We start from the raw sequence: 24,845 nt of genomic DNA on the forward strand, positions 1-24,845 counted from the left end.
AGGAAGCAAGATCAAGATTAAATTAGTAAACTTTCAGTCACAAAATGTATTAGCTATGAAAAAATAAATACCTGTCATAGAATTAATGAAATCTGTATTAGATTGATGTTTTTTATGATTATGCCTGAATTTCAAAAATATAAAAATGATTTTCTTAAATGTATTAACAGATTCCTAGATTTTCAAACTTTGTGTAATGTAGAAGATATTTCACCTAATAATGAGGCTATCCCCTAAATGAAGGCAAAACCATGAATATTTAATCCAAATTTCAGGCTTTAGGAGATGAGACTGGTATCACTAGAAATGAGCACAACATAGTATTGAGTCATTTTCTCTCTCTCTGTTACAAATACTAATTCAAGGCTTTCACAAGGTATGAGGCCCTATAAAGTTTCAAGATCACAAATACCAAAGGCTGGCTTCTCTATCTAATGAAGGCAGATGTTTTCATTCCCAATGTACCTTTGTATATGCATTTCCATAATAGAATGACACATAATCTCCTTGTCTCTTTGATATAAATGCTCCGTGAGAGTTATACCACATGGCTACATATGGTGGTTTTATGGATGTAAAAAATGAATTTCGTATGTCTGTGAGGAGACCAATATATTGTTGGAAAGAATGAGAATTTACAGAAATTGTTCAGTTCAAATAATATATCATGTTTTTGTTCTTTGAATCCAGGCAGATAGTGAGCTGTATCAAATTGTGAACTGTATCAAATGCTGAAAGATATTTTCTTGAGGAAAATAAGAAATAATGTGACAAACACCTAGGGAAGTACTGTTTTGAAGTGCAAACAAAATACCCACAAACTTTTATTTGTGGGAGATGAGGTGTATGTGCCATGAAAGGGAGGTATATACAAAACAACTTCCAAATGCCAAAGTTGCTGCAAGACCTAAGAAAAAGGCCAACAAATCCAGCTTGACAAGCAATGGCTTATGAAGGGGACTTACCAACAGAACATGTCTTGGGCAGCCGTAAGATGAGTAGATGTCCACAACCCCATCTCCCATAAGATCTGCTTTCATAGCCCTACAGGCTGGGAGTACAAACTGGCGGCCACCCAAGGGGGCAATGTTTCCCAACAGGTGTTCTCCAGGGTAGATTAAGGATGATATGCCCCCAGGGTTTACTTAAGGGTGTGTTTAAACAAAAGGAAAGAATGTGTGTGTGATGGGATGTGCTTAAGATTTCAGGTCACAGGACAGTCAGTCATCATGATGGATTTGTCCAAAATTACCTTAGTCTGGCTCACACAACTGGGAAGAAAAGTTTTTTCTGTATAAGATCTTTGAAAATGTGTATGAGAATGTTGTAATTATTAAATTTTGATTATCATCTACTAACAATCTTTCCTTATAAAACTACCCGCATTAGACATTGAACGATAAAATGTATTAAATGCAGTTGTGTGGTCATGTTAGGATGAGGATTCTAGTAAACATGGTCTTTATTCACTAAATGAGAACGTAGTTGCACAGATAACAGCATTTGAGCATTTTCTATATGTAATGAATCAGAATTAACATTTATAAATTATAATTGTAAATGTAATTATTAATTAAATTTAATTAAACATTAATATAATTAATGAATTATATAAACTTTGAGGTGTAAAAAAATTCTGAAGACTGAAGTTGCTAAAATTGTATGTTTCTACTTTACTTGCAGGACATGTTTTATTGTTATGTTGCTACTAGTAATGGTATATTTATTTGATTTTTTTTTCAAATGCAGAATATACCAAGTCTGCATACAGTTGAATCTTTTGGCATTTTAGGTCTAAATTTTATACACTAAGCTTCTGTTATGTTCTTATGTCCTCTGACAAATGGTATATTCTTTTCTCCTTAACCTATTTTTTGAAGAGAGAAATACATTGTTAATAAGAATGAAATGCCTCTATTTTTTATCTAGGCAAGAGGATATTGGGGAAAGAGAATCATCTTATTCAAGAATATTTTATATATTGCAACTTTATATATACATACATAAACACACACACATACACATATACACACACACGCTGCTATCCCTAAGTACTTGCTTTTGCATGCTCATTCATTTGATGAGAATACTGAAGCCTAGGAGAAAGAGAAACCATTTTGAATGTATTCATACTAATTTTCTAATGATGAAATTTTGAAACACATTTAGTTATCTGAGTAGTTCTTGTTGAATTATTAACTTATAAGTGACATTATTTTCAGCATAAAATTCAGTAAAATTTGAGCTACATACTGAGCACAAAGTGTAATTCATATCAGATGATTTTAAAATATGGATGAATAATACCATTAATAAAATTAAGGTATAACTCATTATTTGAAAACACCTTAAAAATCTACCAAATTTTTTTAATAGATGAAAGCATACATAGAGTATAGTATACCATTGAGTTAGTGATTCCTGATCACTGAAATCAGGAATTAATTATGATTGAATACATTTAGGAATTGAATTTGTGATTGAAAGTAATAAGTGTTACTCCTAAGAAATTTTCAAAACTCACTTGGGCATAGTCTCCTGCAATGTGGGACAGACATTTAAACATACCTGACAAGAGACCAGGTAGTCATTACTTGAACAACTTCTTTGACAGAACTCCATATCTCATGAGCTTGCTGAATACAGTGGTGAAGAGCTCAATAGATAAAAAAGCAGTCTCCATATTAAACCCAGATCAACCTCTCACTAGCTTCTAACATTCAATGAGTTTTGATAAATATGATCCCCCATTCGTGTGCCAATAACCCCTTCCTCTATCCTGCATGTTCTCTTTTCCAGTGAAAACATCCCCAGATTTAAATATATGTATATATTTATATATATCTATAAATTTATATATGTATATATAATGATTTACAGAGTTGGAACTACTTTTATTCTTTCTCAAAATGTATTATACAGATTGTCAGAGAGATGAAATTAGTGTATACTGATAATACATGGGTGTGTGTGTGTGTGTGTGTGTGTGTGTGTGTGTGTGTGGTAGCAGCGTTTTCTTTCTCAAATAGTTACCTATTTATTTGGAATTCCCAAATGAGAGTTGACATTTTAGAGGATTTATCATTGTCTAAAGAAAATGTAGAATTGTTTCGTAATTGAATTAGAGTTACATTAGTTTAAGAAGATATATAGAATTTTATTTCAAATTAATATCAGAATTAAGATGAAATGAATATTGCATATTCTATTTGACATATATGTACACATATATGTGTGTAATTAATACACATTTATAATTAATATAAACCATCATGAATATTTTTTTTTATTCTAGAAACTTACTTTAATAGAAAATTAACAATCATTCACTTCCCATTTTCTAAAACTAGAGTCATGGTCATAGCTTAGAGGATGGCGTAGTCAATAGAAAGTAACTATAGTGTTACTTTCATAGATATTTCTTCTTTTCTGAATCTAAAGCAGTGTTGAGACTATTCATAAAGAATATTCATAATTACTTTTCATAATTTAGTACTTTAATGGAATTTTTTATCAAAATACACCAAAGTTATGACTATTTCAGAGAAAGCATGTGATCTGTTTTCCAACATTCCTGGATATCTACATTAATTTTTATATAGAAACATCAGTGCATATAGATATAGTGGTACAAAAAAATCCTACAGTAGCAAGGCAGAAACTAACCACTCACTAATCTCTCTCCTTCCTGTGCATACAGCTAGACTACATTTGCCAGCCTCCCTTGAAGTATGGCTGTGGGCCTGAACAGGAAATGGGAACTGATGTAGCATATGTACTTCTAGGCCTCTGCCATTAAAATTTCTTACATATGCCTCCCCAGGCTCACTTCCTCTCAGAAGATTTTCACAGTCAAAAGTTGAAGATGGTAGCTTATGTCACTAATACTTCTATAGTGTACATTGCCCTCCACCAATGACCTTCAGCAATCCTTTACTGTTATGTGTTAAAAAACTTCCTATTACTTTAAGCAACCCTACATCCAAAAGCAAATCCATATTGTAAAATCAGTGGGTATAATGATATCTAGATGGTTAGCTAGGGATATGAAAGGACATTTAAGTATACTTGCTTTGGCTTTACAGAGTTCTTTTTGCCATATCACATTGTCAAAGTAGGAGTAAGATAACTATCTTTAAGAGAAGGAGTAAATTTTCAGTGCCCGAATCCATAGATTTAGAAGGTTTACAGGCATAGGCCACTATAAAGTATAGGATGGTATCTCTACTGTCTTAGATTTTTAAAATTCAGTTACATAATTCAAATTATATTAAAACATAGAAAGAGATTTTGAATGGAGTCTTAGAAGAATGAATTTTGTTTTGTTTGGTGAAAATATTTATTATATTTTATTTATTTTGATCTCTATTGATGATATTTTAGTATTATACAAGTAAGAAAAAAATTAATTTAATTATTTAGAACCTAAAAATCAAAAGCAGCAAACTCCTTTTTTTTATGGGGGGCAGGGGCAAAAGGAGAGGGAGAGAGAGAATCTCAGGCAGGCTACAGGCCCACCAGAGGCGGGCCTCGATGTCACAACCTTGAGATCATGACCTGAGCCAAAATCAAGAGTCAGGCACTTAACCAACTGAGCCACCCAGGCACCCCAAAAACAGCAAACTTCTTTTTAGTTAAATTTTACAAAATGAAAATTTATCAGGTCCAAGGAATCTATTAGAACATAAAATTTTCAAAGCCATTATCATGTTAAAATGGTGTTGTTGTTGTTGTTGTTGTTGTTTTTGAGCATACTGTCCTTACTTATCTTACTCTATGACATGATTTACCAGGTGCCCCTTCATTTTATTCATTTGTACTTCCACTTGTTTATTCATCCACTTTTCTAATAGAGAGAATGGGAATTATAGTTAGAGCGCTATGTGATTTACTAAGGGCAGTAGGAAACAGTCTCATCCATGGCTGGATGTTCCAAGAGATGACCACATGGTAAGATAAATGGTACATATCAGCATATAAATGCTGGACCATGCTATGTTCGCTCTTCATCTCATTGGCTCAACAAATGCTTATTGAGCTTCATGCATATTCCTGTCCTGGAAGACTAAAGGAAGACATGAATATAGTTGGAGGTGGACAGCATAGAGGAATCTATCAAGAAAGTAATATGTTAATTAATTTGAGTGATAAGTATGATCTTGAGACATGCAGAGGAAATAATATAACTTCAGGTAAAGAGGCATGGATTACTTGCCATGTTTGAACACATGCTCATGTGCTTTTATATTATTAGGCATTTTGAGGAAGAATAGGGAAATAGAATAGAAAGGTAAACATTTCAGATATTTAGGGACTTATGTTACAAGATGAACAGTTTAAATGTTATGTTATAGAAGAGATAATAGGGAAGGGCCAAAGGCATATTATATAAGTGGTTATAGTCAGGGCTTTAGGAATTTAATAGAGTGGAAGCATGGAGTTTCCATCAGGACAGGTCATGAGGAGGACACTCTAAGGAAGAGGGGCAAGCATAGCAAAGACAAGAAGATTAGAAAGTAGAAATATCATGGAATCTATATTTATTCCTCAAACATATTAATAAATTTTCCATAATCAAGTGTATTCATTATTAGTATATTTGAGGGATCATAATATTTTGTTTTTTCAATTGTTTCATAATAATAGACAACAGATATAGGACTGATAGTAGTGAATTTTTGTTTTTATACATTTGAAGTAAGAAAATCTGGGGTTTAAAAATTGAAATTCTACCACTGGAAAAAAACTTCCTTCAAATAGTGTCACAGTTTCCAGATTTATTGCTTGGGTTCTGTTCGCATTTTCTATTCTAAAACTCCATTTATTATGGTTTCAGTAAAAATTCAGTCCAAGATGAAACTTGGTATACCAAATATCAGTTCTGGAGCAATGGTTGTTTTTATCAATTTTCCAGAAGATTGATTTAGATTGTTTTGTGTTGTATGACTGTAAAGTACAAAACAGAAAAGGATTCACTAGCTTGATATTTTATTCTGTCAGTGTTAACTCCTTTATTTCAACCCATAGTGTGATTACAAATAAACACATACGGATTATAAACAGTATTTGATTATACTATTAACAAGTAAAATATTTGGGGTATTAATAGAATAACACTTTTATAAAAAGAATGAGTGGCTAAATTTCCTTTTTTATCTCTTTTACAATATCTAGAGGCATATTGTGACATTGTACGTGTCAACATACCAATCATAAGGTCTGGCAAGAGTTAAGCCTTGGAACTGTGGCCTATTGGAAGGTTATTAGAGCTTAATTTGACTTATTTTTTCTTTCTGATTTAGTAGAATTTTCTAATTAGTAGAAAAATCATTCTGGTATACCAAATATAAAGCTTTAATTTCTTGTTCTAATTCTTACCCTTGGGGATAATAGAGATTTGAGCTGAAAAAACAGGGGCTAGCAGCTTGCATGAGTCAGTTTGCCTAGTGAACAGTTCTAGAGAGATCAGTAGGGGTGAGACAGAATAGGCAGTTAGCTGGGGTCTACGTGGAATATGTGCAGAGAGCAGGCCTGTTGCAGAAGCTGGGAAGTAGAGCAGAGTGCTGGTCTGGGCAACCTTAACACAACAAACCCAGAATCAAGGGAAGGAGTCTATTATTAGGCAGCAGGAAACAAAATAAACTTGATATTGAATGAAAGACCGTGGGAAGCATTCTTAGGTACAACTTTCCCATAGGCAGAACTTAGCTTTATTGTACTGACACCTCTAAACTCTCTATCGGGACCAAGTGGGGACACAGCTGGGTGGTAGGGCTTGAACTGAAAACAAAGAGAATGAAGCCTGACACATCTATAGTTCTTGAAATCCGATCACATCAGTGATGTTAAACTTCACAAAATACAAGTTACTGGTTGAATAATAAATGTATTTTTAAAACTTCTAAATGTTTGCACTGATTGTTTTGGCTAATGTCTATGGTGTAGGATGGCATGCTTCTGGAAACTTACGCTCAATATTGAGAATTTAAGTAGCCAAGAGGACACTTGAAATTACTTCTATCACCCTGATGTAGGTTTTTTCTTTAGTACTTGTCTACAAAACATAGTGAATTATAATGATAAAATCATTCCATATACAATATCCGTTTAATATAAAAAAATTTCTGAAATGCTGTTAACATGTACAATTATAGAATATTATATGCAAAAGGTTGATGGTCCACATATTAAACTTAATGCAGTAAGTTATTAGTGGGCATCTATATGTACCCTGATATGTGTAAAGCCTGATGGGAAATATAGAGAGAAATAACATATTCTTTATTTGAGGAAGTTTTAGGTAAAATGAGACCCAGGGGAAAAAAAAATGCAAAAACAATGAGATTTTTGTTTTTTTTTGTTTTTTGCTGTATTTTAATAATCTCTTCAAAGTGATTACATAACGAAATATGTTTTTATCATTATTTAAGCACCATAAAGTGTGACATGAATTACTATTTACTGGAAACCAACCTAAAGATATTTGAAAATGTTTCTGGAAAGAAGTTTGTGATCATCTATAAATAAATAACACTTAAGGAAGGAAAACTATTAATACAAATATGCACAAATTGTTATCAGGTTCTTAAACGAATAATGTCAGATAAATCAAGTAATACTAATTTTATGAAGTTAATTCAGTTTAAAACTAATTAATATACAACTTATTAACTATGCCAGTAACTTTAGTTAGAAATTAGTATAAAATGGGACTAAAATCGTCCAAGTAATTGCCTTGGAAATTTTTATTTTATCCAACATGGATCCCAGACATTCATTTGTGTGATTGATGAACCATTTAGAACCAATGGTATATTGGGAAAATAATTTTTATCCAGCATCAAGTACTATTTAATAGATTCTTACTCATTGGTCAGTGCTTCTTTTTTGCAGCTAAGATTAAATCCTCCAGAGCTCAGCTTTTTGAGTCATTAAATCACCTCACCAGTGGGCGGCAGGCACCTAATAGCTGATGAGGCGTGACCTCAGAGTAGCCCACTTTCCCATTAGCTCATTTTTAATCTCTGAGATGTGTGAGCAATTACCTTTCATTCTCTTATTACACATACTCATTTCTTCTGTTCAATTATTCCTAGGGTAATGTTTAATTTTTTTTTTAATGAGATGTTTGAGTTTTTATTTATTTTTTTATTTTTTGAAGTTATTTAGATAACGGTGGACATCCTGTGGTTGCAAAGGAAAGTTTGTATTTTTGTTTTTGTTTTTGTTTTTGTTTTTTTTTAAAGATTGAATTCACTTCAGCTAACAATATCACAATTCTTTATTTAGGTTCACTATATGTTTGGGACTTACTATGTGGAAAAGTTAAATAATATGGATTTTCTCTGATTAGCTACTGCTTTTTGTGTTCACTTGAAAACCGTAAGGTAACATGACAATAGCTTCAGAGATCGCTCATTCAGTATTTCAAATCATTTTCCGATGAACTATCACTTTGTTAAAAATTTTTGTAGCATGATGTTTCTAGCTCTTTTATGCTCAACAGTGTCTAAACGGGACACTTTTTTTCTTCTTTTTTTGGCTTCTCTCCCATGGGGGAGCCTGTGGAGATATATTCAAGAGGACTTCCTAGTTCAGTTCTTTTTCACTCTGCTCTTATCATATACAGACAGAGTTTCATTTCAATAGCCATTCACTGAATACCTCCTGTGCAGATAGTGATGGTGCAGGGCGCGGAGATGAGGAAGACAAGGATCCTGCTCACAGGGAACCCACTGAGTTATAGTATATCGCTCTTTGGACTTGTGAAGGTTTTCCTTTATTCTTTTAGACTGAAAATGTTATAAAATGAACTGCAGATGACATCATAAGTATTTACAAGCTTGAAAAGATAAATGCTATAGATGTATGATTTGTCTAAAATATTCAGTCCAATGAGAATCTCCTTAGGCAGCTTTTTGTTTCTTTGTTTTGGCAAATGAATTATCAAGGAAATTCACACAATAAATAGTCCCTTTGCTAATTGTGCCAGTTTCCTGGTTCTTGGAATTATGTTTTCAGGTTTTGAATATATATTTATGTATTTTAATTCTCTAAACCATATTCCTTATACTTTCACTCAATTATTATTACCTCCACCTAACATTGAGCAGACCAAAGCACACATTTAAGTGATTTCCTTAGGTTCATATGGTTAATCAGTGACTGAGTTTACATTAAAATGCAGGTATTCTGGAGGCACCTGGGTGGTGCATTTGGTTCTTAGTTTTGGCTTAGGTGATTCTTAGTTTTGGATTAGATCATGATTTCTGGGCTGTGTTATGGAGCCCCAGGTGGGGCTCAGCACTCAGCAGGGAGTCTGCTTTAGATTCTCTCTCTTCCTCTCCCTCTGCACCGCCCCCCGCAACCCCCACACTCTCTCCCCTACCTCCCTCTCTCTCTCAAATAAATAAATAAATAAATCTTCAAAAAAATTGCAGGTATTCTGCTTTTCAGAGCCTAGTTTTTAGTCAGGCTGGTAGTAATCATATAACAACTCAAAATATTATATGATTTGGTAAGCTAAATTAATTGAGACATTTCAGACACTAAAATATTTAGGTTTTCATCAGGATTCTAAACTCAAAATATTTTAACGTATCATTGTAGATTTACTTTAAGGGACTTTACATACTACATGAAACCATTTAGTTCTCATGATAATTGGAAGATGAAAATAAATCAGGAATTATTATCCACAGGAAATCTGACTTTACACAATTGCCTAAAATGTTTTGATTCCCAAGTCATTGCCTGTAGCTTTACTCCATGCAAATGGTCTAAATATGAAAGTTTTTATTTGTATATATTGAGAGATTCAGTTGATTTTAGTGATATTATATAGTTTCCACAAAATAGTCTGACCAAAAGAGAGTTAAATTCCTTTTGCTAAGATTCACTGAAAGTTGTAAGCTCTGTTTCTCTGTCAGTGGGAACTGTGTTAGAAGAAATGAAATTGAACACAGGAGGTAAATAACAAGCTTTACCCATATAGTATCATGGCAGAAACCTTGGGTTTTCCCTTTTGGTGACCTCTCTTTTGAAGAAACAAGAAATACATGATAAATGTTTTTCTTAAGTAAATCACAGCTTTGAAAAGTGGTAGATATAGCCTGAAGTTCTATTGGGGAAATAACTAATATGTGTCCCACTGTTTTCGTCTAGCAACTGAATAAGACATACATATATTAGTGCATGTAGGAGATAGAATATGAAATAGACATTTCAAAAAAATATCTATTGTATCTTAATGGAGTAACAAATATAATCATTATCAGACTTGCCTTACATTTTATGTCCAGTAAAATTAGTTTCAAAAATATTTGTAAGTATATGTCTCTTTATAGAATTAGAGTTAATAAAGAATGGTAGCAGAGGGACTACAATCATTAAGGTGTGTGTTATTTGAGTATCTGGGAGGATGATTTCTTTTAAATACAATTTCCCCAATATTACATATTGTATTATTGCCTGCTCCTTTCACAAAGCATATAGGGAAGGTACAGTAATTAAAGAATATTTGATACTTGGGATCCCCCTCCAGCTCTGTGGCAAATGTGTATAATGAATTCTAAGCTTTGATATCATGACCACTTCCCCTATTTCTTCAAATGTACATATAGTTTTTTTAATTGAGTTTTGTTTTGTTTTGATTTTTAGAGTGGCGGAGGGGCAGAGGGAGAGGGAGAGAATCTCAAGCAGACTCCCTGCTGAGCACAGAGCCCAATGCAGAGTTCGATCTCACAACCCTGAGATCATGACCTGAGCAGAAATCAAGAGTCAGACACTTAACCAACTGAACCACCCAGGCACCCCTTAATTGAGGTTTTATTGTAGTTTCACACTCAGTTGTGAGAAATAATATGGAGAGATCTCATGGACCCTTGACCCAAATAACATCTTGCAAAGATATCTCGACTAGGAAACTGACAGTGATGTAGTTCACCAATTTTATTTGGGTTTTACCAGTTTTACATGTACTCATCTGTGTGTGTGTGCATGTGTGTGTGTGTTTAGTTCTATTTGATTTTATTTCATGTGTAGTTTCATGTATCCATCACCACAGACAAAATACAAAACAGTTTCATCACCGCAAGGATCTCTCGTGCTGTCCTTTCATAACCACATCCATGTCTCTCCCATTCCTTCCTAACCCTTATTAAACACTAATCTCTTTTCCATCTTTATAATTTTATTATTTCAAGACACTATATAAATGGATTTTATCTGTATTTATAGAGTTTTTGAGTGTATTACTTTGTATATTTTCTTAGTAGTTGCCCTGGGTATTGAAATATACATATGTGACTTTACCACAGTAGCAATGGTTTACCACTTTGAGTAGAGTATGGAAAACTTACTTATCTTTGGTCCCTTTGTCCTGCCCACTTTGTACTTGTCTTGAGTATCCTTCTATATTTGTTCAACATTGTATCAGTGATGTTGTAATTTTTGTTTCAACCATCATATAATGAAGACAACAAAGGAGAAGAATACTCTAAATTGGATTTACCCAAGTTTTTGTTCTTCCAGTTGTTCCTTCTTCTTTCCTGATGCTCCAAGATTCCTTTTTTTCTGTTTAAAGAACTTAACTTTTCAACACAGATCTGCTAGAGAAACATGTTCTTAGTTTTCCTTCTTCTAAGAATACTTTTATTCCCTCTTGATTCTTGAAGTTTAGTTTCCCTGGATAAGAATTCACTGTTGATAGTTCTTTTCTTTCAGCACCTGAATAATGTACCACTCCCTCTGGCCTCCATAATTGCAAACGAGAATTCTATTGTCATTTAAATTGATAGTCTCTTATAGGTTATATGCCTTTCTGTCTGGCTGCTTTCAAGATTTTTTTCTTTGTCTTTCAGTTTAATTTTGATGTATTTGATATGGACTTTTTTGGGTTTATCATATTTGAGATTGATTTGTCTTAGTGATTCTGTACATCTATTTCTTTAGGCAAATTTGAAGTTTTGGGCCATTATTTCTTCAAATACTCTTTCAGTCCCAGTCTCTTTCACCTATTTGGGACTTGTGTGGTACCAATATTAGATATTTGGTTATTGTCCCACAGGTCTGAGGCTCTTTTTTTTTTTTTTTCCCAATCTATTTTCTTTCTCTTATTCAAACTGAGTGAATTATATTGCTTTAAGTTTATTGGTTCCATCCTCTATTTCATCCCTACTGAATTATCAAGTCAATCTAGTGAGCTTTTATTTTGGTTATTGTAATTTTGACTTCTGTAATTTTCATCCTATTCTTTTTTTTTATAACTTCTTTACTGAGATTTTCTATTTTTTGTTTCAAGATAATTAGTAATTGATTGCTGAAGTATTTTTATGATGACTTCTTTAAATTATTTCTTAGATAATTACATTTGTTTCAATTCAGTGTTGGTGCTTATTGATTATTTTTGCTCATTCAAGTTATGATTTTACTGGCATTTGGTGTGACCAGTTTTTATCACATCCTGGACATTCTCGCTCCTATGTTAGGAGACTCTGGAGAATCTTCTATTCTAGGAAGCAGTCATCCTGTTTAGGTTTAGCATACAGGTCCTGTCTTACATTTTCAGGTCATGGTTCAACTAACAATTTACTTTTCAAAGCCAAAGGATGCTATTTAGTCAGCTTGAGGTGTCTAGTTCTACTGGGGTTTGAACTGGTCTCCACTGGTGCCACTTAAGGAGGCAGAGGAGCTTCCCCAGGCCAGGCTGCCTGATGATTCTAGCAGGCGTAAGTGGTTCTCTAGCTCATGGGAGATCGCTTTAAGGGTGGGGTACTTGTCAGAGATGGATCACCCCTCCGCCCCTGCTGCCCAATTGATCACTGTCTCTAGGCCTTGAAGGGGAGTCTCCAGCCCAGTGGAGAAAGAGATTGCTTTCCATGGCCACTTGTAGTCAATGATGCTCCCAGTTGATTCCCCTTGCAGGTAGCCTAGTCTCTCCCAGAGATACTGGCAGGACTCCCATTTGATATGTGATAAAAAATGAGTCTACCTAGGCCACCTGCTCTTGCTAGGTTGTGGTTGGGAGATGTCAGGCCTCAACTGACTTTTATTATTGGCTGGGGAACCACCGTGTTGCTCCTCAGGTCCCAGTGTCCCTAAACCAGTCCTCTTTCCTCTTTCAGAGTACTCCATTCTTTGCCTTTTGCTTAACTCTGAGCTTTATAGATGTACTTAGTAGGAAATACAATGATAATTAAACTTTTTAATATTTTTCCAAAAATGAATCAAGAAGCTCATGCCAAGAGATCTTCTGTGAAAAAAGAAAAGCCCTGTGATAGAAAAGGTGGTATGAACGAAAGGATATACTAAAAGTATTTAACAGATGTTACAATAGAGGTTCCAATCAATCAGAGCAAATTTAAACATTCAGTACCGTACCGGTGTTTTTCAGCTGAAAGTCAGCTCCAGTTTATAGGAAGTTCAACAGGCTTCTCTATTGTAGAGAATATGCTTTTAATATGCTAATGTTCATTGTTGGTCTCTTGGAAGGAATACAGCAATCATAGTTTTCCCAAATTTATCTGTGCATAAAAGTGAAACCTTATGTTTATCGTGTTTTTTGGTACTAGCATTCCATGAAATCCTGTGGAGGAAAGTCATTTGTATCACCACCAACATCTACCTCATCTGAAGTATTGTACTAGATGCAATCATCTAATTAAAAAGTTGTTTCTGAGAACATTAAGGAACACCTAATTCTACTTTGACTTTTTTTTTAAATTTGATAAAATATTTCCATATATTTAAACCTTCCTTTAAACTGTATCAGGAAATAAGATTTAGATGTATGGCCAAAGACCATGTTTCTTGTGTTGTGGTAAAAATATTTAACAGGACTTTTTCTAATGTTGTTATTTGCATTTTCAATATTTTCTCTTTCCAGCTTTAAGGGACAACAGGATTGAGCTGGTTCGAGCTTCCTGGCATGAATTGAGTATCAGCGTCAGTGATGTGTCTCTCTCCGATGAAGGGCAGTACACCTGTTCCTTATTTACAATGCCTGTCAAAACTTCCAAGGCCTATCTCACTGTTCTGGGTAAGTGCAAGAGACTAACACTATGAGAGCACAAGCTAAAGCAACATGATGCAATAACACATATATGTTTTGGGGATCATATTAATAGATAGAGTTTAATCCCTTCTCTGCTACATTATAACAAAAGGCATTTAAAAAACCATTTTGTCACTTTCCCCATTTCAGAAATAGACCAAGGGAGGTGTAAGGATTTGTAGGACTTCTTGAGGGCATGCAGCCATTTTCTTAGCCAGCGACAGACACCAGGTTTCTTGATTTTCAACCAAATTCCTTTGTGTCAAATCATCTATATATTGTATATATGGTGATCCTTTTATAAAGTAGTAGAATAATGAGCAGAGTGAATACAATGTGTCTATGGGGTGGGCCTCCATTTTATTATTGAAGTAATATGTGGGGGCCTTCTCTAATATCTTACAGCTTCCAAATATGACTTTGTGTGTGTGTATTACTGCATTTAAATGACCCTGACATTTCTGTGTCTTCTTTTAGTTTTGTAGATTTTCTAGATTCTTAAATGAAGTACTCTCCATGAAACTTATAGCTTCGTTGTAGTTTTATTATCTAAATACTGGGCCTTTTCCCCAAAGGTTAGAGTGATACAAAATTTATTACATTCTTAGAGATTCCAAGGAAATCAAGTTGCAGCTAAGAGCTCTCTGTGATTCTGCAGATGTCAGTGGCCCAATCAGCTAAAATTGCTGCAGTTCATTGAAACACACCTGCGTACTGAACACGTTAGAGGAATTTAAAAGATTGATTTTTTTTTGTTTTGCCCCTAGCTTGCTTTCCTTTTTTGATAGATAAAGGCATCACATTGCATATAAAAGAACTAATGCATGCTGTTCTGTTCAGTAGGAATATTAAAGTTAATCCAGCTAGTGAATTGGTTTTGTACATACCATATGAAATATGTTTCTTTGCAAGTCCCACTGGGACTATTTTATAAAAATCTTCACAAGTTTGCCACTACAGACAAAATATATCCACTAAAATGGAGTATTTCAAGATAACAACTGCCTAAGGTTAATGTATTGTTCTGTAGAGAGCCACCTCGTACCCCAAGAACAGAAAACTGGCTGATTTCAGTTTATTAAATGGTAGTGTGGCATAGACTTAAAAAAAAAAAAAAACACAATATGAATGTGAAAGGAAAAAAAATATTCAACTAATTGGAGCATGTTGACCTGTCATTTATCATTGTTGTTCTTGTTGTTGTTTTTTGTATTTCTCTTATTGATGCTTTCCAACATTCTTACATATTTTTTTCTTTTCAAATTGAATTAAATACTACAATAATCTTCAGTATGCCTTTATTATTGAATAATTTTTCGAAGAAATTTTAATAAACCTCTACTGTGACAAGAGAATATTATTGCCCAAGAAATATGTAATGTTCTATCATTTAAATCACCCATGTACTATCTGTGCATATTAGTTATCTGCTTAGTTATTAGATGATTTGGACTAGAAAAGGTACTACTGGTTAGCATTAAACATAATATGCATCATGCCTCCCAAAACTACTATTGCATTTCTAATACAAATGATATCAAGATATACTTTAGAAGAATCTGAGAAGTAAGTATGGTTGCAATTATTGATGAATCCCTTATTCTAAAATGCATTTCTTAAACATAGTACATAGAGGATAATAGTATCTTTTTAAGCCTTAAGAATTATGAAATCAGGAATGCAAAGTGCTATTTTATTTAAATCACAATTTGCTAAAGAATAAAGAAATGTGCTTTGTGGATTTTTTTCCCCATTGCAAACAATCTACCTTCTTAAATCCTTATACTGATAAATCTTAAGATATTTTGAATGGCTGTTTCTAAGATTTACAAAGAGTATTTTTGCAGGTAAAGCTTTAAAAGCTACTCCGAATTAAATTCATTTTAAATGCCTTCTGGATAATACACAGACACACATATGCATATATATAGTAGTTCCCCACCCCACCCCCATCCACGATTTCACCTTCCACAGTTGTTACCCATGACCAGCTGTGGTCTGGAAGCAGATGATTCTCCTTCTGACTTATTGTCAGGCCAATAGTAGCCTAATGTTACACCGCAATCCTTACGTCATTCACCTCACTTCCTCTTATCACACAGGCATTTTATCTTCTCACATCCTCACAAGAAGAGGGGTGAGTACAGTACAATATTTTGAGAGACCGCATTCACATAACTTCTATTATAGCATATTGTTATAATTGTTCCATTTTATTATTAGTCATCATTGTTGATTTTTTACTATGCCTAATTTATAAATTAAACTTTATTTTAGGTATATATGTATAGGAGAAAAATATAGTATATATATAGGGTTCTGTACTATCAACAATTTCAGACATCCACTGGGAGTCTTGCGCTGTGTCTCCCACAGATAAGGGGGACTACTGGATAGACATGTGTATATGTGTATATATATATACACATATATAATATATATTATATACACACGATTTTTATATCTATATACATTATATAGATATTTTAAGCAGCTTATTTTATTATATAACACTTTACTACTTTTGATTGAAGATATTGTCAATTAACAGCCCATTTTAGCTTTGTGATGTAATAGTCATAAGAATGAATCAGCCCTGAAGATTGATGTTCACGCCATTTACTTAAATTTCAGGTGTTCCTGAGAAGCCTCAAATTAGCGGATTTTCATCACCAGTTATGGAGGGAGACTTGATGCAGCTGACGTGTAAAACATCTGGTAGTAAACCTGCAGCTGATATAAGATGGTTCAAAAATGACAAAGAGATTAAAGGTAAAGAATGGGGAAAGGTCCCCAAGTCAAAATTGATGTGCTGAAACTAGAATGAAGTGTTCAATGCAGGGCATTTTACATTTTCTTTTTTAAACCACAGTCACTTTCTGATTAAGTGTAATTTAAACCAGATTTACACATTTCTTAAATTCGGTAATTCTACAAGGTATATTAACATAATCTCTGCATGTCCCATTTTTCTCATGTCTAAGAAACTAAAAATAATATATACTTCATGGAAAAGTTGGAAAAATAAATGAGTTAATGTAAAAAAACACATAGATTCATGCTTGGCAAGAATGAGCACTAAGTACACATTATGTATTATTATTTCCAAACTCTTTTATAGTATTTAGATTACAGACAGAGAAATTCTATGAATTATGTCTTCAATTTGTTGGTTTATGGAATTATAAAGTTCTAAGAACAAAATTGGCTAAACATCAATAAATTGATTCCTAGTATTTCTCACAGAGGGCAAAAAATAAATTCATCTCAGTAAAAATGCACAGTAGTTTAAATATTAAGTATAGCTCTGCTCTTACTTCATGCACTTACATTTAAACAACTAAACGCACACACACATCCTTTAGATGGGAAATAAGTTTATAGGGGAGATGCCTAGGGAGGTTAGTAGTGATTTCTGTTTGTTTCTTTTTATTTTTTGTTTTTTTTTTAATTTTTTTAACCTCACATACAGATATCTTGGACCTGATGTCAGATGCACATTAAAATCCAACAATTGTTTATGATTGTTAAAAATGTTCCCTATGTGCATAGTAGTGATGTATTATTCTCAAGGTAACCTGATAGGAGATAGGTTTATGCAAACCATTCTAATTATCTTAACTTCTAATTCAAATATCTTATGTTAGATTAATAATAGTTCTTATCAATGGGCATATAGGTCCAACAGAAATGATAATACAATATAGGATTATAAGATATAAATAATATAATACAGGATTAAACCTATTACTGAGAAATTATAGGTTTATGATCCATTCAATTATTCTCTCTTCTATTTTAATTACTCTTTCTGTATATTTTTCCCCAAACAAGGACTTATCTGCAATTTATCCCTAATCATTACTTTTGTTACAAATCTTCTATTAAATACATTTTATTAAACAAAATTTGGAGAAATACAAGCCCCCAAGACACAAGTTAGACATGTTGCTATGCTAAGTTAAACTTTTAGGTTAGTATTTAACCTGATCATATACACTGCCAGGGCTCAGTAATACCCATTCTAATTCTGCCTTTAGGACATGTTTGTTTGGGCATGTCTGGACTTGGTTAGATCTTTGCTAAATGGACTCTCTACACGGCTTCCAGAGTCTGCCATATTATGATAAGCATCTGATCCAGCCACTTTTTCTATTTAAGCACTTCTGATCAAAAGCACTAACCTGTAGAATAGATTTTAAATCCGACTTCCTTGGCCTATGAGAAAGCTCCAGTTAGTGAATTCTTACACATCACATTTGTCTTTCTGTGTGAGTGCTATGGTTTATGCTCAAATGTTCTTAAGTACTCTCCTTCAATTGTTTTATTATCCACATTAATTCTGACGTATCTTGTTGCTCTCAATTTCTTAGCATTTTGTGTTTCGAGGGTTTGTCTCATCTTCCCAGGGAAGTCAGAGACTAGCATACTAGGTACTTCATTAATATTGATTGATTGTTTTTAATATTGTATCTTTATGTTCTCTGTACCAGTGTGGTCACCAAACAGGAGCATTATGATTTCCCATTTGGAGAATGGAGAAATTTGGAGAATTTGGAGAAATACAAGCCCCCAAGACACAAGTTAGACATGTTGCTATGCTCATAATGTACTCATATTTTAGAATATACCTTATTTTTTGACAAATTTGACTTCTGCTCTGAATGCCAAACAGATTCAATTCTATCCTAGGTAAGGGAAAGACTTCTGTTTATATGTAAAAACATAAAAAGCTTGATCCTATAAACACCATACTTGAAAATCATCTAAGTCAAGACTAGAAAAAAAAAAAAAATCAAGATGAACCATATACAGAATCAGCATATGGTTCTGTGCACCACTCAGAAGTAGTGAGGCCTTTTTTATCTCTGCATTCTCTGATGTGTGGCCATTGAAAGAGTACTCATTATCCCTAAACGTGCGTTCATTTACATAGCTTTTTTTTTATATAACTCTTCTTTTGCATGTTGATATAGTTTGTCTTCACAATTATATGGTGAACTTCCTGAGTGCATTCAACTATTTTTATAAGGGTATATGCAAATATGCTGTGTGCAGTACTCTGCACCGAATACACATTCATAACTCTTACTGTCCTCTAGAAATGCTAAGTGAGGGGCACCTGGGTGGCTCAGTCATTAAGCGTCTGCCTTCGGCTCAGGTCATGATCCCAGGGTCCTGGGATCGAGCCCCGCATCGGGCTCCCTGCTCGGCGGGAAGCCTGCTTCTCCCTCTCCCACTCCCCCTGCTTGTGTTCCCTCTCTCTCGCTGTTGCTCTCTCTGTGTCAAATAAATAAAATCTTTAAAAAAAAAAGAAATGCTAAGTGAAAGTTCACTCTAAAATCCCTCAGCAAACACTCCTCACAGAAAGGAATGTTCCATCCTTATCTTGCACTCTTTTCAAAGATCAAAATTTGACTTCCTATTACCATTTAACAATTTTTACTATAATATCACTTGACACTTTTTAAAAAGATAGTCCCTAGTGTAAAGCAATGAGAAAAGATAAGCTAATCAAATCAAATTAAAGTCAATTGAATAAGAAATTGTTAAAATGCTTCCCAATTACTCAGAGTTCTATCATGCATGAGTGAAGATCCAGATGAAGAAAACAAGAACCTTGACCTGGAGATGTTTAAGATGTCTTTGGGGTGATAAACAAGTTATGGAGAATATTTTCCTCTAAAGAAGAATGTATAACTGATGTAAATCCCAGTTTTTACAGTCAAGGGAAAAGATTATTTTTCTTATGTTTTAACTAAGCATTGGCCAGTTAAGTTAACTGACCAATGTGTTAAGTTTCAGACTCTGTATAATGGATGTATGGACCTTCAGTGCAACTTCTGACTTCAGGATGAGTTCATTTTTCTGTTTGTTCTCTTTTTCCTCCATCACTACCTAACATATGAATTTAATTTCCAAGTTTCTGGGTAAAAGTTGTTTGAAAGTCCTAGAGATCACATTTTCTTGGCCAGGACATTTCCATATTAGATTCTGGATCACTGGTTCTCAAACTTGAGCAGACATCATCACCTACAGTGCCTGTTAAATCTCAGATTATAGGGCCCTGACCCCAGAGTTTCTGATGGAGTAGGTCTCAGTTGGAGCCTGAGAACATACATTTTCAGCACTGTGTCACATGTGTGAGTGATGCTGATGCTCCTGTTTGGTGACCACACTGGTACAGAGAACATAAAGTTGAGAAGCATCAACAACTTCTATAAAAGTCTTGCCTCTGTCTCTGAACTTTACAATACTCACCAGTATATGAGAAAACTAATGTTTGCCTCAAAGTACTGTTGCAAGGATTTTGTTTGAGCCAATATATATAAAGTGTTTTCACAGTATGAGGAATCACTAAAAACACCTTAGATATTATTATTATTATTACTATTATTATTATCATTACTATCTTCAGCAAACCCATGATTAATGAGTTGTAACAATCCCTGAATTAGTCCTAGAAATATAAACAAGTAAAACAACATTCCTTCCAGGTATTCACATATCGGGGCTGGACATATAAGATTTAACAAGTATCATAATAGATAACATGATCTGGCTATCAATTTTGTACAAGAAAAGAAGCAGAGAGCAGCCCTACTTTGTGGGAGAGGTAAAGACTTCACAATTCACTGATGAATGTAGGCATTCAGTAAGTAGCTGTTAAATAAATACGTGGATCTTAAACAACGAATCAAATCCATCATATGGGTTATGGGTACAAGTAGGTAGTAGAGCATTCTAAGGAAAGAAACTGTGTATTTGTGCAGAGTAAAAGCATGTTTGAGGTAACCATGGAACTCTCTGTGTGATATAGATGTGAGAGGTAAACAGGAAGGCCAGGGCCAATTAAGTCTTGGAAGATCTTTTATTTCATATTAAGGGGTTTTTAATTTATTCTGTAAGCAATGGTTGAGACTTTTTCTTTCTATAAGCTTTAAAGAGTAGAACGAAACATAATTTTCATCTACCCTTCCCCTCCTCCTCCTCCTCCTCCACCATGAGTCTAACACAGAAATCCCTTTGGTGTCTTTGGATAGCTCTGTATTCAAAACCATGGGTGGTTTCACTGCAGCTTTTAATTTTCTGTGTAGCAAGGAAGTCTGAATATTTGCTATTTAGTGTGGGAAAAAGATGAACATTGCCTTTTTAAATTTACCATCTCCCTGAGAACTTATGTTTTATAAACTTTGTAAACTTTTATAAACTGTATTTTTTTGTTTCATGTGTAAGATTATTTATTTGTAGTTTGAGCAGTTACTCTCATAAAATCTTAAGATTTCTTTTCCAGCTAACTAGCTTTTATAATTAAGGTGTTAGGCAGAATTCCATGACAACCCTGAGTGACCCACATCCTTCTACAGTGTATGTGATATCACTTCCTTGATCATGTTGCCTTATATGGCAAAAAGGATTTTGCAGATATAATTATATGTCCCTTTTGAGTTCATCAAAGGAAGATTGATCAAAGGGCAAATCTGATATAATGAGGTGAGAGCTTTGTGAAAGAATGAAGTGTCAGAGAGACATTCTTCTCCTGGCCTGGAAGAAAGTAAACAGCAATCTGGTGAACTGTCTATGGGGGCCGGGTGGCGAAGAGCTGTGGGTGACCTCTAGCTCCTGAAAGCAGTTCCTGAGTGACAGCTAGTGAACAAATGGGCACCTCAGACATACAGCCTCAAAGGAAATAAATTTACCAACAACCAGTAAACTTGAAGAAGACCCTAAAACTCAGATGGGAATCATAGCTCCAGCCAATACCTTGAATTTAGCCTGGTGACACTGACAAGAGGACCAGGCTAAGCCTTCTCTGGACTCCTAATCCATATAAATTGGGACAGAATAGATGTGTGTTGTGTTGCTTTAAGCCATTAAGCTTATGATAATTTGTTTTGTAACAATAACAGAAAACTGAGATCTAGAGAAGCGGAGTAATTTCTCATGGTCATACATCTGGCAAAGACTGCACTTGAGTATTCTAAGACCCAGCACTTGAGTTTAGGGAGAGAGCTGAGGGCTGGGAGAGTATTTAAGCGATGTTTCAGGCATGACCTAATAAGGCACTGACCTAATGGATAAAATGGAATTTTTAGTTGGAATAGAATGGAATTTTTTTTTTAAAAAGGATGGATTTGAAAGAGAAGACAAACTTCAGATGAACTTGGTGAATGATTCTGAGAGATGAAATAAAAACAAAGGTCAAAGATAATATAACTTCAATGTTTGAGTGACTCGAGTAATGAACATATGGAAATAAGAGAGGCATTAGGAAAAATTAGTTCAGAAATAAATGATTATGTTTATTCAATATTTATTAAAATATTGAAGTTGAAGTAACTATGTAGAATTTAAAAGTTAAGCTTACTAGGTTTTTGGAGTTAGGGGACTTATGCCTAGGAAAGGGATTTTGGCCATACAAAGGTTTATCATCTCACAATGAGGGACATTTTAGTTTTAGCCTTTTAAAACAGTCATAGCTTTTCATGTGTGCAGTACTTCCTCCCTACCCTCAGAATTATGCCATGAAGGATGCGCATATCCAGCAAAGCCTGACTTTGTGGTGAGTCACTGAAGCTTGTCGGTACCTAATAGTATTGCCTATATTCTACCAGTGTTATTTACTTACTATACACTGTGTGTTTCAAATGTTTGGCCATCAGACTTAAGTTGACTTGAGCTGTGTTTCCCCGTGTGAACAGGGTTTTTGACATATACTATCATGTCAATCAAAAATAATGCAACAGCTCATTTTCAAGTTGGCTAAATGTAGTGTAATTTTACTGTAAAACTACTCAGTAAATAATTTTTCAGCATTTGGAAGCACGAGAGAGAATTTCTGAATGCTGTGTTTCTCAAAAAATAACCTTCAGACTGCCTGGATTAGAATCACCTGAGGTGCTAGTTAAAAAAATGCCTATTCCTGGTCTCAATGCAGACTTTTTAAATTAGAATTCCTGGATGTTAGACCTGGAAATCCTATTTATTAAGTACCTCTGGTGATCCTTAGCTCACTATTTTTTGAGAATGCACAGGATTAGAGACCACTAAGCCAAGTATTAGTAGATACTCAAGGAAACAAAGGAAAGGGGTTCCAATCTACTAAATTTAGAAAATAATTCTTTTTTTTTTAAGATTTTATTTATTTATTTGACCGAGAGAGAGAGAGAGAGAGAGTGAGAAAGAGAGAGCACAAGCAGGGGGAGAGGCAGAGGGAGAGGGAGAAGCAGACTCCCTGCCGAGCAGGAAGCCCAATACGGGGCTCGATCCCAGGACCCCAGGACCATGACCTGAACCGAAGGCAGACGCTTGACTGACTGAGCCACCCAGGTGCCCCTAGAAATTAATTCTTAATATTCCATGTACATTATGAGTCTGTTCTTACAAGGAAATTCTGTAAAACTGAGTCAAAATATACTTTAACATTTTCACATTTCTGAAAATCAGTGCAAAAATTCCTTTAGCCAACATCTTAGCAGTATTCTTTGACCACATAATTGTTTTTGTTTCATGTTTTTTTGTTGTTGTTGTTTTGTATTGAGGTCTATGAAATCTACTTTGAAAAATGGTAGATTATATATTTAATTTACATATTCTGTTTGGTGTTGCAAAACTAGATACAGGCTAATGCTGTCCAGGCTAATGCTTCATTTGACTTCAGTTTTACAAAACTGTAATTTGAGAGAAATATTAACATGTAATACAGGGATTGTGAACTCTCTAAAGCTAAACATAAAAGAAAATAAAAAGGAAAGACTTGTGTCCGCGGAATTTAAAGTCCCTTTGTCATGTATGATAAGGATTTACCAAAAGTATTAATATTTAAATTTGCATGCCATAAATCCATGATTTTTCATGTTGCTTATACTTACCACTTTGGAAATGTCCTTGCCATTTAAATCTGGTTCATGCTGGACACATATTAGAGGAGAAAAGAAAATAGCAGTAACAATACCTGTATGTCGTGTATGTGTGAGACAACATGGACAATCTGGAAGTTTCTGAATGCTGTGAAGTATATTCCCTCAAGATGCTGCAGTCCACACTATGAGATACGTAAGACATCTTATGGAAAAAGATAAAGCAAATGTTTCATGTGAATGTGAATGTTTGAAGAAAGCAAATAATCCCCAAAAAACATTAAGAAACTTTCTTTTTAAAAGTTTTTTTTTATTTTTTTAAACCAGCTTTATTGAGATATAATAAATAGAAAATAATATTACATATTTGAAGTGGACAGCTTGGTATATTTTCACATTTGTTTATAGTGATGAAATCTCACCACAATCAAGATAATGAACATATTCATCATCTACAAACTCATACTCCTTTATAATCCTGTCCTCCTGACCTTCTCTGCCCTCTCCCCATTGCATGCTCAAATCAGAACCACTGTTCTGATTTATGTCATTATAGATTAGTATGCATTTTCTAGAATTTTATATAAATAGACTCATTTAAGATTCTTTTTCTTCTGATTTTTCTCAGCATAAATATTTTCAGATTCATACATGTTGTTCCATATATAAACATCGTTCCTATTTATTGCTGATACGTATTCTATTGTTTGGATCTATACTATAATTTGTTCATCCATTTACCTGGTGACAGACATTTGGGTTGTTTATAGTGTGTGGCCATGACAATCAGTCATGAACATTTGTGTAAAAGTATATATATATATATATATATATATATATACACATACATACACACATATATACACACATATATGTATATATATACACATATTTCATTTCTCTTGGAAATGACTAGGACCAGAATGACAGGG

The 24,845-nt window shown here is 34.0% G+C and overlaps 1 protein-coding gene across 3 annotated transcripts in view; it reads left to right on the forward strand.

Moving 5' to 3' along the window:
* Positions 1-24,845, forward strand: part of CADM2 (cell adhesion molecule 2) — a 1,086,523-nt gene that overhangs the window by 895,585 nt on the left and 166,093 nt on the right. For all 3 annotated transcript variants that reach the window (XM_032407371.1, XM_032407368.1, XM_032407369.1), the window contains 2 exons: positions 13,886-14,038; positions 16,688-16,825. In XM_032407371.1, the coding sequence (XP_032263262.1) occupies positions 13,886-14,038; positions 16,688-16,825 (291 nt within the window). The remainder of the gene's footprint in view (positions 1-13,885; positions 14,039-16,687; positions 16,826-24,845) is intronic.

The sequence above is a fragment of the Phoca vitulina genome, unplaced genomic scaffold, assembly GCF_004348235.1.
Source record: "Phoca vitulina isolate PV1807 unplaced genomic scaffold, GSC_HSeal_1.0 scaffold8, whole genome shotgun sequence".
Classification (NCBI taxonomy): Eukaryota; Metazoa; Chordata; class Mammalia; order Carnivora; family Phocidae; genus Phoca; species Phoca vitulina.